The 15,993-nt window shown below is 42.7% G+C and overlaps 1 protein-coding gene across 1 annotated transcript in view; it reads right to left on the reverse strand.

The window, feature by feature from the left end:
- LOC112259711 (tumor necrosis factor ligand superfamily member 10) overlaps positions 1–15,993 on the reverse strand; it is a 67,557-nt gene that overhangs the window by 12,219 nt on the left and 39,345 nt on the right. Inside the window, exons 3-4 of the mRNA XM_042328098.1 lie at positions 2,509–2,545; positions 2,010–2,117 (exon numbers count right to left, since the gene is read on the reverse strand). Of these exons, the coding sequence (XP_042184032.1) occupies positions 2,010–2,117; positions 2,509–2,545 (145 nt within the window). The remainder of the gene's footprint in view (positions 1–2,009; positions 2,118–2,508; positions 2,546–15,993) is intronic.

A 15,993-nucleotide genomic window follows, 5' to 3' on the forward strand; every position in this document is an offset into this window, starting at 1 on the left:
GTACCCAGTATTCTCTCTTCGTATCCAGTATTCTCTCTGCGTATCCAGTATTCTCTCTGCGTATCCAGTATTCTCTCATATATCCAGTATTCTCTCTCATATATCCAGTATTCTCTCTTCACATCCAGTATTCTCTCTTCGTATCCAGTATTCTCTCTTCATATCCAGTATTCTCTCTCATATATCCAGTATTCTCTCTCATATATCCAGTATTCTCTCTGCGTATCCAGTATTCTCTCTTCATATCCAGTATTCTCTCTTCGTATCCAGTATTCTCTCTTCGTATCCAGTATTCTCTCTTCGTATCCAGTATTCTCTCTTCGTATCCAGTATTCTCTCTTCGTATCCAGTATTCTCTCTTCGTATCCAGTATTCTCTCTTCATATCCAGTATTCTCTCTCATATATCCAGTATTCTCTCTCATATATCCAGTATTCTCTCTGCGTATCCAGTATTCTCTCTTCATATCCAGTGTTCTCTCTTCGTATCCAGTATTCTCTCTTCGTATCCAGTATTCTCTCTTCGTATCCAGTATTCTCTCTTCGTATCCAGTATTCTCTCTACGTATCCAGTATTCTCTCTTCGTATCCAGTATTCTCTCTCATATATCCAGTATTCTCTCTTCATATCCAGTATTCTCTCATATATCCAGTATTCTCTCTTCATACCCAGTTTAACAAGGGTCATTTAATATCCCAACTATTGTCTATAAAACCTGATGATTATGTCTCTGACGAACTAAATCCTACTGGACAGTGCTAGGCGATGACATAAGACACGTGTACATTCGTGCGTGCGTGCGTGTGTGTGTGTGTGTCCCTTCCTCTTTCTCACAGCTATGATTCCTGTAATGTCAGTCATAGTCTTTTAACTGGCCTGGAATGAACTTCCTTACTGCCTCACAAGGAGATCCAGGAGTATCTTCAATATAGGAAAATTTCCCAGATCAGTTATTTCCTTATGGGAAAAGCAGGTGAATGATTGAGTCCTTTGCTTCCTGTCTACTGACTACCCACTGGGCACAGACGTCAGTTCAACATCTAGTTTTGATTTACGTTTGGTTGAGTTGTCAACTTACGTGAATTCAATGTGAAAAGCAACAAAACATTTAGCTGAATTTTGTTTTGATTACTTAAAAAAAAAAAATCTGGTCAGTTTTCCACTTTGATTCAACATTATCATTGAATTTGTTTGTTGAAATGACGTGGAAACAACGTTGATTCAACCAGTTTTTGCCCAGTGGGTTTTATGACTAACGGAGGCCGTGGCCTGAGAGAGAGAGCGATGTACAGTTTGGTTATTGTGACCCTTGGTTATTGTTGTTACTGTTGTCCCGTTGACAATTTTGAATCTTATTATTTTCATATTGTAAATATCCAAAGTAAGCTTTGGCAATATGTACATTGTTACATCTTGCCAATAAATCAAATTGAAATGAATTGAAATTGAGAGAGAGCTGATGGTAATAACATCATAACACTAGTCAAACCTGCCTACGCCCTGCTGTATACACACAATAAACTGATACTGTACACACACACACACACACACACACACACACACACACACACACACACACACACACACTGATACTGCACAGATAGACACACACACACACACACACACACACACACACACACACACTGATACTGCACAGATAGACACACAAACATATTCATAATAAACTCTGCTTAAAGAACTCTGACCAACAAACAAGAATTATCTTTTTGGAATCTTGATTGACCTGTTCTCTCTTTCTATCTCTCTCCCTCTTTCTCTCCCTCTTTCTTTCTATCTCTCTCCCTCTTTCTTTCTATCTCTCTCCCTCTTTCTCTCCCTCTTTCTTTCTATCTCTCTCCCCTCTTTCTCTCTCTCTCTCTCCTCTCTCTCTCTCTCTCTCTCTCTCTCTCTCTCTCTCTCTCTCTCTCTCTCTCTCTCTCTCTCTCTCTCTCTCTCTCTCTCTCTCTCTCTCTCTCTCTCTCTCTCTCACACACTCACACTCTGCTCACCTTGAGCACTGCTGTCTCTGAGGGTCAGGTGGGCTGACGGACGCTGGGTCACAGAGGTCGCAAACTTTGACCCGGAAGTGTTGAAGGTGCGAGGTAACGTTCTCGCTTCTGATAGAGGCGGAGAAATCCGTCATTATTATATCATTATCATCACCATCAACATCCTCATCACCATCATCATTAAAAAAATATGTTTTAGATTCAGAGCCTTGATATCTACCATTAGAGTTGTGATTGTTGTCATTGTTTCTAAGAGTCAAGGGTCATGTGTAAGTCAGGCAGGTACATCATGTATGTATTTGTAAAGACAAACATTTAGATATCGAAATCATGATACAGGATCGTCACGTATGTACAGAGTTGTTATTGCTTATGAGTGTCAACCAAAGGTCATGCATGTACAGTATGATAGGTGTACCAGTGGAGTTTGAAATGTTGTCATTGTATACGACTGTCAACCAAAGGTCATGCAGATAGACAATTTGAAAGACTGACTCACCCTGAAACGTCTGCTTGGAGATTATGTTCTCAGTTACCTGTAAAATAAACAGAAAGATGTCGCATGAAAACAGTTGGCTCATGGACATCAACACGGCCATCACTATCATCATCATCATCACCATCACTACCATCATCATCATCATCACCATCACTACCATCATCATCATCACTACCATCATCACCATCATCAACACCGCCATCACTATCATCATCATCATCACCACCATCACTACCGTCATCATCATCACTACCATCATCACCATCACTACCGTCATAATCATCACTACCATCATCACCATCACTACCATCATCACCATCATCATCGTCACCATCACCCCATCCTCATCACCATCACTACCATCACCATCACTACCATCACCATCATCACTACCATCATCATCACTACCATCATCACCATCACTACCATTACCATCATCACTACCATCATCACCATCACTACCATCATCATCACTACCATCATCACCATCACTACCATCATCACTACCATCATCACCATCACTACCATCACCATCACCACTACCATCATCATCACTACCACCATTACCATCATCATCACTACCATCATCACCATCACTACCAGCATTACCATCATCATCACTACCATCATCACCATCACTACCATCATTACCATCATCATCACTACCATCACCATCATCACTACCATCATCATCATCATCACTACCATCACTACCATCATTACCATCATCATCACTACCATCATCACCATCACTACCATCATTACCATCATCATCACTACCATCATCATCATCATTACTACCGTCATCACTATCATCATCATCATCCTTACTACCATCATCATCATCATCACTACCATTATCATCATCACTACCATCATCATCATCACTACCATCATCACCATCACTACCATCATCACTACCATCATCATCACTACCATCATCATCATCATCACTACCATCATCATCACTACCATCATCATCATCACTACCATCATCACCATCACTACCATCATCATCACTACCATTATCATCATCATCACTACCATCATCATCATCATCACTACCATCATCATCATCCATCATCACCATTAGCATCACTACCATCATCATCATCACTATCATCATCATCATCCATCATCACCATTAGCATCACTACCATCATCGTCACTAGCACTATAATCATCACTATCAGTTACATGCTCTAGTTTAGTTTCTCCCTGATACCATTTCTCTGGCATGTACTGTAGTCTTGACTTCCTCAAGTTAAAAACACTTAGAAAGTTAAGCTGTCATCTCATAACATAACACAATGAATCTCTCCCTCTCTCGTTTATCACTCACTCACTCACTCACTCACACACTCACTCACTCACTCACTCACTCACTCACTCACTCACTCACTCACTCACTCACTCACTCACTCACTCACTCACTCACTCACTCACTCACTCACTCACTCTCACACTCCATCCATCCTGCTCACATCTCTGTTTAATCTCTCTCTCCCATCCCTCACTCCTTTGACAGAACACTTCAACCAGAACACCTGGGTTCTGCTGCTTTCCATCTCTCTCTCTCTCTCTCTCTGTCTTTACCTCTACCTCTGTCTCTACCTCTACCCCTGTCTCTCTACCTCTACCTCTCTACCTCTACTGCTCTCTCTACCTCTACCTCTGCCTCTACCTCTACCCCTGTCTCTCTACCTCTACCTCTCTACCTCTACTGCTCTCTCTACCTCTACCTCTGCCTCTACCTCTACCCCTGTCTCTCTACCCTCTACCTACTCTCTCTACCTCTACCCCTGTCTCTCTCTCTACCTCTACCTCTCTCTCTACCTCTGTCTCTACTACCCCTGTCTCTCTACCTCTCTCTCTACCTCTACTGCTCTCTCTACCTCTACCTCTGCCTCTACCTCTACCCCTGTCTCTCTACCTCTACCTCTACCCCTGTCTCTCTACCTCTACCTCTGCCTCTACCTCTACCCCTGTCTCTCTACCTCTACCTCTACCCCTGTCTCTCTACCTCTGCCTCTACCTCTGTCTCTCTACCTCTCTCTCTACCTCTACCTCTCTTTCTCTACCTCTCTCTCTACATCTCTCTACCTCTAACCCTCTCTCTACCTCTCTCTCTCTCTACCTCTACCTCTCTCTACCTCTCTCTCTACCTCTCTCTCTCTACCTCTCTCTCTCTACCTCTCTCTCTACCTCTACCTCTACCTTTCTCTCTCTCTACCTCTACGTCTCTATACCTCTCGCTCTCTCTCTCTCTCCCTCATTCTGTTCTTCCTCATGCTAGTCTGCCCCTCCCCCTTGCTGAGTCGTATCGATGGTCTGTTTCTTGGCAGTGTTCTGCTTCCGAACCTCCACCATACCCTGAGCCAGCTGCTCGACCCAACGTGCTGCTCAACCCAACGTGCTGCTCGACCCAACGTGCTGCTCGACCCAACGTGCTGCTCGACCCAACGTGCTGCTCAACCCAAGAGCTCAGTGTGTATGTGCGTCCACCCACCCACGTGTATGACTTAGGGAGAGCCTAAGCAGAGAAACAGAGAGACTGAGTGGTTGAACGCTTGGCTGAGCAAAGCAAAGCCAGCCAGGCCACAAGGCTACCCTCCTCAACCCCAGGTTCCACTGCTCCTCAGAGCAGAACATTGCCAGCACATGGCTTCAATGGAGAAAATAAAGTAAAGTATTCAGCAGAGGGTTTCAGACTCACCACAGTATGCAGCAGAGTAGTGTACTATGTGTGTGTGTGTAGTGCACTCAGTGTGTGTGTAGTGCACTCAGTGTGTGTGTAGTGCACTCAGTGTGTGTGTAGTGCACTCAGTGTGTGTAGTGTACTCAGTGTGTGTAGTGTACTCAGTGTGTGTAGTGTACTCAGTGTGTGTGTGTAGTGTACTCAGTGTGTGTGTGTGTGGTGCACTCAGTGTGTGTGTGTGTGTAGTCTACTCAGTGTGTGTAGTGTACTCAGTGTGTGTGTGTGTGGTGCACTCAGTGTGTGTGTGTGTAGTCTACTCAGTGTGTGTAGTGTACTCAGTGTGTGTAGTGTACCCAGTGTGTGTGTAGCGTACTCTGTGTGTGTGTAGTGCACTCAGTGTGTGTAGTGTACTCAGTGTGTGTAGTCTACTCAGTGTGTGTCGTGTACTCAGTGTGTGTAGTGTACTCAGTGTGTGTGTGTGTAGTGTACTCAGTGTGTGTGTGTGTAGTGTACTCGGTGTGTGTAGTGTACCCAGTGTGTGTGTAGCGTACTCTGTGTGTGTGTGGTGCACTCAGTGTGTGTGTGTGTGTGTAGTGCACTCAGTGTGTGTGTGTAGTGCACTCAGTGTGTGTGTAGTCTACTCAGTGTATGTGTGTGTAGTGTACCCAGTGTGTGTGTAGCGTACTCTGTGTGTGTGTGTGTGTGTGTGTGTGTGTGGTGTACTCTGTGTGTGTGTAGTGTACCCAGTGTGTGTGTGTGTGTGTGTGTGTGTAGTGTACTCAGTGTGTGTGTGTGTGTGTGGGGGGGGTATTCTGTGTGTGTGTGTGTGTGTAGTGTACTCAGTGTGTGTGTGTGTGTGTGTGTGTGTGTGTGTGTGTAGTGTACTCAGTGTGTGTAGTGTGCTCAGTGTGTGTAGTGTACTCAGTGTTTGTAGTGTACTCAGTGTTTGTCGTGTACTCAGTGTGTGTAGTGTACTATGTGTGTGTAGTGTACTCAGTGTGTGTAGTGTACTCAGTGTGTGTGTGTGTGTGTGTGTGGGGGGTATTCAGTGTGTGTGTGTGTGTGTGTGTGTGTGTGTGTGTGTAGTGTACTCAGTGTGTGTGTCTGTGTGTGTAGTGTACTCAGTGTGTGTGTGTAGTGTACTCAGTGTGTGTGTGTGTGTAGTGTACTCAGTGTTTGTGGTGTACTCAGTGTGTGTGAAGTGTACTCAGTGTGTAGTGTACTCAGTGTGTAGTGTGTTCAGTGTGTGTGTAGTGCGGTGTAGTGTACTCAATGTGTGTGTAGTGTACTCAGTGTGTAGTGTACTCAGTGTGTAGTGTGGTGTAATCAGTGTGTAGTGTAGTGTACTCAGTGTGTAGTGTAGTGTACTCAGTGTGTAGTGTAGTGTAGTGTAGTCAGTGTCTAGTGTGGTGTAATCAGTGTGTAGTGTAGTGTACTCAGTGTCTAGTGTGGTGTAATCAGTGTGTAGTGTGGTGTAATCAGTGTGTAGTTTAGTGTAGTGTACTCAGTGTCTAGTGTAGTGTGGTGTAATCAGTGTGTAGTTTAGTGTAGTGTACTCAGTGTCTAGTGTGGTGTAATCAGTGTGTAGTGTAGTGTAATCGGTGTCTAGTGTGGTGTAATCAGTGTTTAGTGTAGTGTGCTCAGTGTGTAGTGTGGTGTAATCAGTGTGTAGTGTAGTGTACTCAGTATCTAGTGTAGTGTATTCAGTGTGTAGTGTAGTGTACTCAGTGTGTAGTGTGGTGTGGTGTACTCAGTGTGTAGTGTACTCAGTGTGTAGTGTAGTGTAATCAGTGTGTAGTGTACTGTACTGTGTGTAGTGTAGTGTACTGTGTGTGGTGTAATCAGTGTGTAGTGTGGTGTACTCAGTGTGTAGTGTAGTGTAGTGTACTCAGTGTGTAGTGTAGTGTAGTGTACTCAGTGTCTAGTGTAGTGTGGTGTAATCAGTGTGTAGTGTAGTGTGGTGTACTCAGTGTGCAGTGTAGTGTACTCAGTGTGTAGTGTAGTGTAGTGTACTCAGTATCTAGTGTAGGGTGGTGTAATCAGTGTGTAGTTTAGTGTAGTGTACTCAGTGTCTAGTGTGGTGTAATCAGTGTGTAGTGTAGTGTAATTGGTGTCTAGTGTGGTGTAATCAGTGTGTAGTGTAGTGTAGTGTACTCAGGATCTAGTGTAGTGTGGTGTAATCAGTGTGTAGTTTAGTGTAGTGTACTCAGTGTCTAGTGTGGTGTAATCAGTGTGTAGTGTAGTGTGGTGTACTCGGTGTGTAGTGTAGTGTAATGTGGTGTAGTGTGGTGTACTCAGTGTGTAGTGTAGTGTAGTGTACTCAGTGTGTAGTGTGGTGTAATCAGTGTGTAGTGTAGTGTACTCAGTATCTAGTGTAGTGTGGTGTAATCAGTGTGTAGTGTAGTGTGGTGTAATCAGTGTGTAGTGTAGTGTAGTGTACTCAGTGTGTAGTGTGGTGTAATCAGTGTGTAGTGTAGTGTACTCAGTATCTAGTGTAGTGTGGTGTAATCAGTGTGTAGTGTAGTGTGGTGTAATCAGTGTGTAGTGTGGTGTAATCAGTGTTTAGTGTGGTGTAGTGTACTCAGTATCTAGTGTAGTGTGGTGTAATCAGTGTGTAGTTTAGTGTAGTGTACTCAGTGTCTAGTGTAGTGTGGTGTAATCAGTGTGTAGTGTACTCAGTGTCTAGTGTAGTGTGGTGTAATCAGTGTGTAGTGTGGTGTGGTGTAATCAGTGTGTAGTGTAGTGTAATCAGTGTCTAGTGTAGTGTGGTGTAATCAGCGTGTAGTGTGGTGTGGTGTAATCAGTGTGTAGTGTAGTGTAATCAGTGTGTAGTGTAGTGTACTCAGTGTCTAGTGTAGTGTACTCAGTGTGTAGTGTAGTGTGGTGTAATCAGTGTGTGGTGTAGTGTGGTGTAATCAGTGTGTAGTGTGGTGTAGTGTGGTGTAGTGTGGTGTTATCAGTGTGTAGTGTGGTGTAATCGGTGTGTAGTGTAGTGTGATGTACTCAGTGTGTAGTGTGGTGTACTCAGTGTGTAGTGTAGTGTAGTGTACTCAGTGTGTAATGTAGTGTGGTGTAATCAGTGTATAGTGTGGTGTAATCAGTGTGTAGTGTAGTGTACTCAGTGTGTAATGTAGTGAGGTGTAATCAGTATGTAGTGTAGTGTAGTGTACTCAGTGTGTAATGTAGTGTGGTGTAATCAGTGTGTAGTGTGGTGTAATCAGTGTGTAGTGTGGTGTAATCAGTGTGTGGTGTAGTGTAATCAGTGTGTAATCAGTGTGTAGTGTGTAGTGTAATCAGTGTGTAGTGTGGTGTAATCAGTGTGTAGTGTAGTGTGGTGTAGTGTGGTGTAATCAGTGTGTAGTGTGGTGTAATCAGTGTGTAGTGTAGTGTACTCAGTGTGTAATGTAGTGAGGTGTAATCAGTATGTAGTGTAGTGTAGTGTACTCAGTGTGTAATGTAGTGTGGTGTAATCAGTGTGTAGTGTGGTGTAATCAGTGTGTAGTGTGGTGTACTCAGTGTGTGGTGTGGTGTAATCAGTGTGTAGTGTGGTGTAGTGTACTCAGTGTGTAGTGTAGTGTAATCAGTGTGTAGTGTGGTGTAGTGTAATCAGTGTGTAGTGTAGTGTACTCAGTGTGTAGTGTGGTGTAGTGTACTCAGTGTGTAGTGTGGTGTAGTGTACTCAGTGTGTAGTGTACTCAGTGTGTGGTGTGGTGTAATCAGTGTGTAGTGTGGTGTAGTGTAATCAGTGTGTAGTGTAGTGTACTCAGTGTGTAGTGTGGTGTAGTGTAATCAGTGTGTAGTGTGGTGTAGTGTATTCAGTGTGTAGTGTAGTGTAGTGTACTCAGTGTGTTGTGTGGTGTAATCAGTGTGTAGTGTGGTGTAGTGTAATCAGTGTGTAGTGTGGTGTAGTGTAGTGTAGTGTAGTGTGGTGTAGTGTACTCAGTGTGTGTTCTGTGGGGAGTTTCCTGGAATTTGCCCACCTGGAAGCAATCATCTTCGAGGTCATGACAGAGCCTCTCAGTCTCGCGCCACCGAAATACTTCCCCCGGTAAACGAACCATGGAACCATTGAGAGCAACACTGACCTAAGACATAGTTAACATTTCTGACGTCTCCAGTTGCCCGTCAGGTGATACTTGTTATAGTGTATGTCTAATTTTATGTCTTACAATGAGGAAAACCATTTGCTTTCACACTGCAGTTTTGGTTTTAGCACTGAGAGCAAAAAGCCGTGTTCTAAATGTGATGAAGGTCAAAGTTAAGAGATTTGATAACAACCATAAGAGTAACACCCCCAGCTGCACAAACAACAACAAACAGACTAAGTCTCCAACCTTTCACCCTTCCTACAGAGGCCCTTGTAAAACACACAGAGCCCCGCAGAGAAAGAACAGAGAAACAAAGGTCCCGACTCTTAAGATGATTCTGTGCAGAAGCCTTCTGGGCCAATAACCAAAGCAATACAAAGTAGGATGTTATGTTATTCATTATGATCTTAAATCCTAAACTGATCCTGGATCAGCAACACTCCTCGTCTGAGACGCTTTGTGAATATGGTCATTGATCTCAGAAAGAGATTACGGAGTCTGGATTTAATGAACATTCTTATAAGACGTTTTCTAAATGTGTCCTTTGCATGCACCTCAGAATTTTCTTAAGAACTTTTATGTGGTTTTCTTTTTATGAAGCTTCTTGTCGTCAAAATAGTTTTTTAGTGAATCCATGCCCCAGTTACTAACTGGAAAAGTGAGTGAAGAAGGAGGGGACAGGGAGAGGGAAAGACAAGTATGCACATGAAGGAGTATTACTCCTACTCTGGGAGTTTAGCTGGGGCTGGAAATACAATACTATAATATGTGTGTGTGTGTGTGTGTGTGTGTGTGTGTGTGTGTGGTGCAGGTTTGGACCAGTTTTTGCTCTGTATGGCATGAAAAGGGAAACTTATCTTACTATAATCTACTCTAAGAAGTTACTGTTCCCCCTGTTCTTTCAGCAGGGTTTATAATTAATAAGTAACTCATACCTCTTTTAAGAGACAGATATAGAAATATGATAGATAGAATGGACATGGTCTGAGGGCTATACAGACACCCTATCTAGTATTATGGCTCTGCTAAACTGAAGCGTTACTGAATCAACAATAGAAATGTAAAGGTCATTTCAGATTGAGACGTGAACGCAGTCTCCACTAAAGTGGGAACATTGCCTTTAAATTTAAATCACGCTGTAAAGCTGAACTTCCGCGTACGGATTGAATAGAGCCCGTAGTCTAGTTAAAGTTACTTAGTTACCCTGTTCTATAAGCAGGCGCTATAATTAATGAATACTTTTAAAGCTAAACTTCCGCGTACGGATTGAATAGAGCCCGTAGTCTAGTTAAAGTTACCTATTCCTCCCTGTTCTATAAGCAGGCGCTATAATTAATGAATACTTTTAAAGCTAAACTTCCGCGTACGGATTGAATAGAGCCCGTAGTCTAGTTAAAGTTACCTATTCCTCCCTGTTCTATAAGCAGGCGCTATAATTAATGAATACTTTTAAAGCTAAACTTCCGCGTACGGATTGAATAGAGCCCGTAGTCTAGTTAAAGTTACCTATTCCTCCCTGTTCTATAAGCAGGCGCTATAATTAATGAATACTTTTAAAGCTGGAATCTACAGCGATGAAACGGCCACGTCGGTTTGCGATACGACAACGACGACGTCACTTCAATAGACCGGAAGAGTATGATTTTTTTCCTTCTTCTCCCCGAACCTGCATACTCATGTCAATCAAACAAAAACAACATTAAATGAGCCTGGGGCGTCCAGTGGCGCCTATCGTGGAACTCAGCTTTAAAAGACAGCTGGAAATAGAGGACCTGTCTGAGTGATACACATATCTGTGTTTATGGCACGGACAGGGAATCTGATCGAGATCTAATCTACTTTATGAGGTTACTGTGTCTCTATTTCTGCAGGACCGATGATTTAATCATTCATTTATACCCTTCCTTTATTTTTATTTATCCTTTATTTAACAAGACAAGTCAGTTAAGAACAAATTCTTATTTACAATGACAGCCTCCTTTAGGAGGTAGAAATATAGTAGACAGAATGGACACGGTCTGAGAATGTACAGCATTGAGAGTGAGATCTAGTCTAAAATCTACTTTAAGAAGTTACTGTTTCTCTCTTTCAGCAACATTTAATATTAGGCATAGTAGATACCGTCTGGGATTGAGTTCAGGAATACCTTCGAGTCTAATCTACTGTAAGAAGTTACTCTTTATCTCTGTGTGTCTTTCAGCAGTGGTGATGATTTAATAATTAACTTATACCCTCCTTTCGGAGGTAGAAATATAGTAGACAGAATGGACACGGTCTGAGATTGACTGTATGGCATTGAGAGTGGGAGGGAAACCTATCTAGTCTAACATTTACACCAAGAAGATACTGTTTCTCTCTGTCTTTCGTTCAGTAACTTATACTGTACCTACTAGACACAGAAATTCAGTAGAATTATTTAATTTAAAGAAATGCAGAAATCGCTCCGACATCTCTTGGTTGCTAAATTCCTTTTGGTTCTCCTAAATTCATTTTGGTTCTCCTAAATTCCTTTTGGTTCTCCTAAATTCATTTTGGTTCTCCTAAATTCCTTTTGGTTCTCCTAAATTCATTTTGGTTCTCCTAAATTCCTTTTGGTTCTCCTAAATTCCTTTTGGTTCTCCTAAATTCATTTTGGTTCTCCTAAATTCCTTTTGGTTCTCCTAAATTCATTTTGGTTCTCCTAAATTCCTTTTGGTTCTCCTAAATTCCTTTTGGTTCTCCTAAATTCCTTTTGGTTCTCCTAAATTCATTTTGGTTCTCCTAAATTCCTTTTGGTTCTCCTAAATTCATTTTGGTTCTCCTAAATTCCTTTTGGTTCTCCTAAATTCCTTTTGGTTCTCCTAAATTCATTTTGGTTCTCCTAAATTCCTTTTGGTTCTCCTAAATTCCTTTTGGTTCTCCTAAATTCATTTTGGTTCTCCTAAATTCATTTTGGTTCTCCTAAATTCCTTTTGGTTCTCCTAAATTCATTTTGGTTCTCCTAAATTCCTTTTGGTTCTCCTAATTCATTTTGGTTCTCCTAAATTCCTTTTGGTTCTCCTAAATTCCTTTTGGTTCTCCTAAATTCATTTTGGTTCTCCTAAATTCCTTTTGGTTCTCCTAAATTCATTTTGGTTCTCCTAAATTCCTTTTGGTTCTCCTAAATTCCTTTTGGTTCTCCTAAATTCCTTTTGGTTCTCCTAAATTCATTTTGGTTCTCCTAAATTCATTTTGGTTCTCCTAAATTCCTTTTGGTTCTCCTAAATTCATTTTGGTTCTCCTAAATTCATTTTGGTTCTCCTAAATTCATTTTGGTTCTCCTAAATTCCTTTTGGTTCTCCTAAATTCATTTTTTTTTATGACATAACAAGCAAGTACAGTGTAGAGACTCCTTGCACCATCTAAACCACTGTGAAATATATTTCCCATAGCTATTTTTTGTTTGTATTTTCACTTGTTTGAAGCTGGTGTACAAAACTGAAAGTAAAAAAACGCAAAAAACTAAACTTAAACAGGACGCATAGAAATAGAGCACATAGAACAGTTCTACCGTTTCTTAGACTTGTTTTCAATGAGAATAACAGATCTGTAACTCACATTTCTATGTGACACTTTATCTGGCCTAAAGGTCTATGACACACAACTGACTAATCACAGAGAACGAAGGAGAACAAATAGAGAGTGTGGGGAAAAAAGAGAAGAGGACGGAGAAGAAAGAGAGATTGTGTTTGTTTTTTTATAGATTGGTGACAGTTTCCATTCGACCTGCCTGAAAACGACCATATTCACACACAAACATTGAATAATTCACAGCCTCAAAGATCTGAGACCAATTATATAATTATATTTCTACAACCTCAGCGTCACAAACACACATTGGCATCGCCTCATTGGGGACTTTTTCCGTGGATGTGTGTGCCTGTGTAACGCTCTGTCGAGCAGGACAGATCCCAGGCGTAGATATATACCATGCCTGTCTGACAGTCTCATGATGATAACCACTGAACTGGAGTTTCCAGTCCTCTGTATACTTCTCCTACATGATGCTGCTGAAGCTCTCTTTACAATAGCCCCCAAAAAAAAAAAAGTTTATTATTACATGTACACTATATATTATAAGCACCCCATGCAACGACCAAGCTACCCCTTAGACACCTCAGTGAAAAATGTCTGGTCCCTCCACTGTCTACAGTAGGTAGATAACTAACATGTCTGGTCCCTCCACTGTCTACAGTAGGTAGATAACTGACCTGTCTGGTACCTCCACTGTCTACAGTAGGTAGATAACTGACCTGTCTGGTACCTCCACTGTCTACAGTAGGTAGATAACTGACCTGTCTGGTACCTCCACTGTCTACAGTAGGTAGATAACTACCATGTCTGGTCCCTCCACTGTCTACAGTAGGTAGATAACTGACCTGTCTGGTACCTCCACTGTCTACAGTAGGTAGATAACTAACATGTCTGGTCCCTCCACTGTCTACAGTAGGTAGATAACTGACATGTCTGGTCCCTCCACTGTCTACAGTAGGTAGATAACTGACCTGTCTGGTACCTCCACTGTCTACAGTAGGTAGATAACTACCATGTCTGGTACCTCCACTGTCTACAGTAGGTAGATAACTACCATGTCTGGTACCTCCACTGTCTACAGTAGGTAGATAACTAACATGTCTGGTCCCTCCACTGTCTACAGTAGGTAGATAACTAACATATCTGGTCCCCCACTGTCTACAGTAGGTAGATAACTAACATGTCTGGTCCCTCCACTGTCTACAGTAGGTAGATAACTGACCTGTCTGGTACCTCCACTGTCTACAGTAGGTAGATAACTAACATGTCTGGTACCTCCACTGTCTACATTAATATCACCGAAACAGATAACTAAAGGACCTGGATTTAAACTTTTGTTCAACCAGTAGCTTTGATGGGTTGGTTTCATTTGACTGAAAACCCTGTGAGTATAGCTGTGCCATAGCAGTGTGTTTGGAAAGGTACACTAGAATATGTAGTGATGCGTTTAAACTTTAAACTTCAAACAGATTGGCATTGTCAAGTCTGAATTCCATCTATTCCATCTATAGTTTTTTCCTTCTTACTTGGGGAACTATCTTACATCCTATCCTCCATTGTTTGTAGTTGTGTGATGTATGTCCTAAGAAACTGACAAGTCTCCTAAATTACTCATCGTTATGAGTTATATCACATTGGCAGACATTCGTTGGCTTGTCCAGCAGCCTGCGTGTGTGTGTGCATGTGCGTGTGCGTGTGCGCGTGTGTGTGTGTGTGTGTGTGTGTGGGCGTGCGTGCGTGCGTGCGTGCGTGTGTGTGTGTGTGCGTGCGTGTGTGTTTATCTGTCCAGCAGTCAGACTTCACAATGGGTAGTTTGTATTGCTATGTGGGATGAATAAAACCACATGTCCAGTCACTCAAGAATAAGACAGATGATCTTCGTTCGAGAGTCTCATATCAGAGAGACTTGATTAGCTGCCATATTATATGCTTTAGATAAAAGCGTGGCTGTCTGAATCTATGGATTTAGAACTCAGTGGTTTCCCCGTGCAGCGTCATGATTTGAACGACAGCGGCCTCGTGCAAGTCCGAAGGCAGAGTGGTGTGCTTCCTCATAAACAACAACTCGCAGCTTTCAGTGTGAAGGAAAACTGAACCTTTTGCTCACCTGCATACCTTTATCTACCAAGAGAGTTCTCATCCATAATGCACTGTCTACACCCCACCACAAGCCAACACTACTTTGGCACTCAACGCGCTGTATGGGACCATAAACAAACAGGATACCGCTTGTCAAGAGGCGGCCTTTGTAGTGGGAGGAGACTTTAACACAGGGAGACTTAAAACCATTCTACCTCACTTCTGCCAACATGCTCCTGCCAACATGCTCCTGCCAACATGCTCCTGCCAACATGCTCCTGCCAACATGCTCCTGCGCTGCAAGGGGTGCTAAAACTCTGGGCCAATTTTATTCCACCAACAGAAACGCCCTCCCTTTGGCAAATCAGACTGCGACTCTATCGTCCTGCTTCCGGTTTACGCTCCACTCCAAGACTCTTCATTTTCCTCTCCCAGTCTCCTCTGTTTACAGGTCATGGGTCAAGACATCGTAGCACGCTCCACTCCGATACTCTTTCTGTACTTCTATCTCTCTTTTGTCTTATTTCCTCCCTCTTTTAAAAAAAAGACACAAAGTGCACCAGACAGGTGGCTGACTCCAAACCGGGCAGAACGCAAACCTTGGCCCGGGACGGCAGGAGAGACGAAGGGAGAGCAAAGAGGGAGCGGAGGAGGACAGAGGGAGGGATGGAGGGAGAGCAAGGAGGGGGTAGACAATCGACAGTAGACACACAGATGCCTTTGTGAGTTTATGTTTCTGGAAAAGATTTGACCCTCCCACCCCCCCACCTCTAGCCATCATTCGTTAGTCCTTTTTAGTCATTTTTAACCCTGCTGAATAGAGTCCATTTTGTTGGTACGCGTCATGTCCCATACTGCCTGCGTATGTGTGTGTGTGTGTGTGTGTGTGTGTGTGTGTGTGTGTGTGTGTGTGTGTGTGTGTGTGTGTGTGTGTGTGTGTGTGTGTGTGTGTGTGTGTGTGTGTGTGTGTGTGTGTGTGTGTGTGTGTGTGTGTGTGTGTGTCGGTCTGCCCTTTGATGGTTTAGATAGTTGAATAATGTATCTACAGTGGCCAGGATCTAGAGACAA

Source organism: Oncorhynchus tshawytscha, linkage group LG10 (assembly GCF_018296145.1).
Source record: "Oncorhynchus tshawytscha isolate Ot180627B linkage group LG10, Otsh_v2.0, whole genome shotgun sequence".
Taxonomy (NCBI): domain Eukaryota; kingdom Metazoa; phylum Chordata; class Actinopteri; order Salmoniformes; family Salmonidae; genus Oncorhynchus; species Oncorhynchus tshawytscha.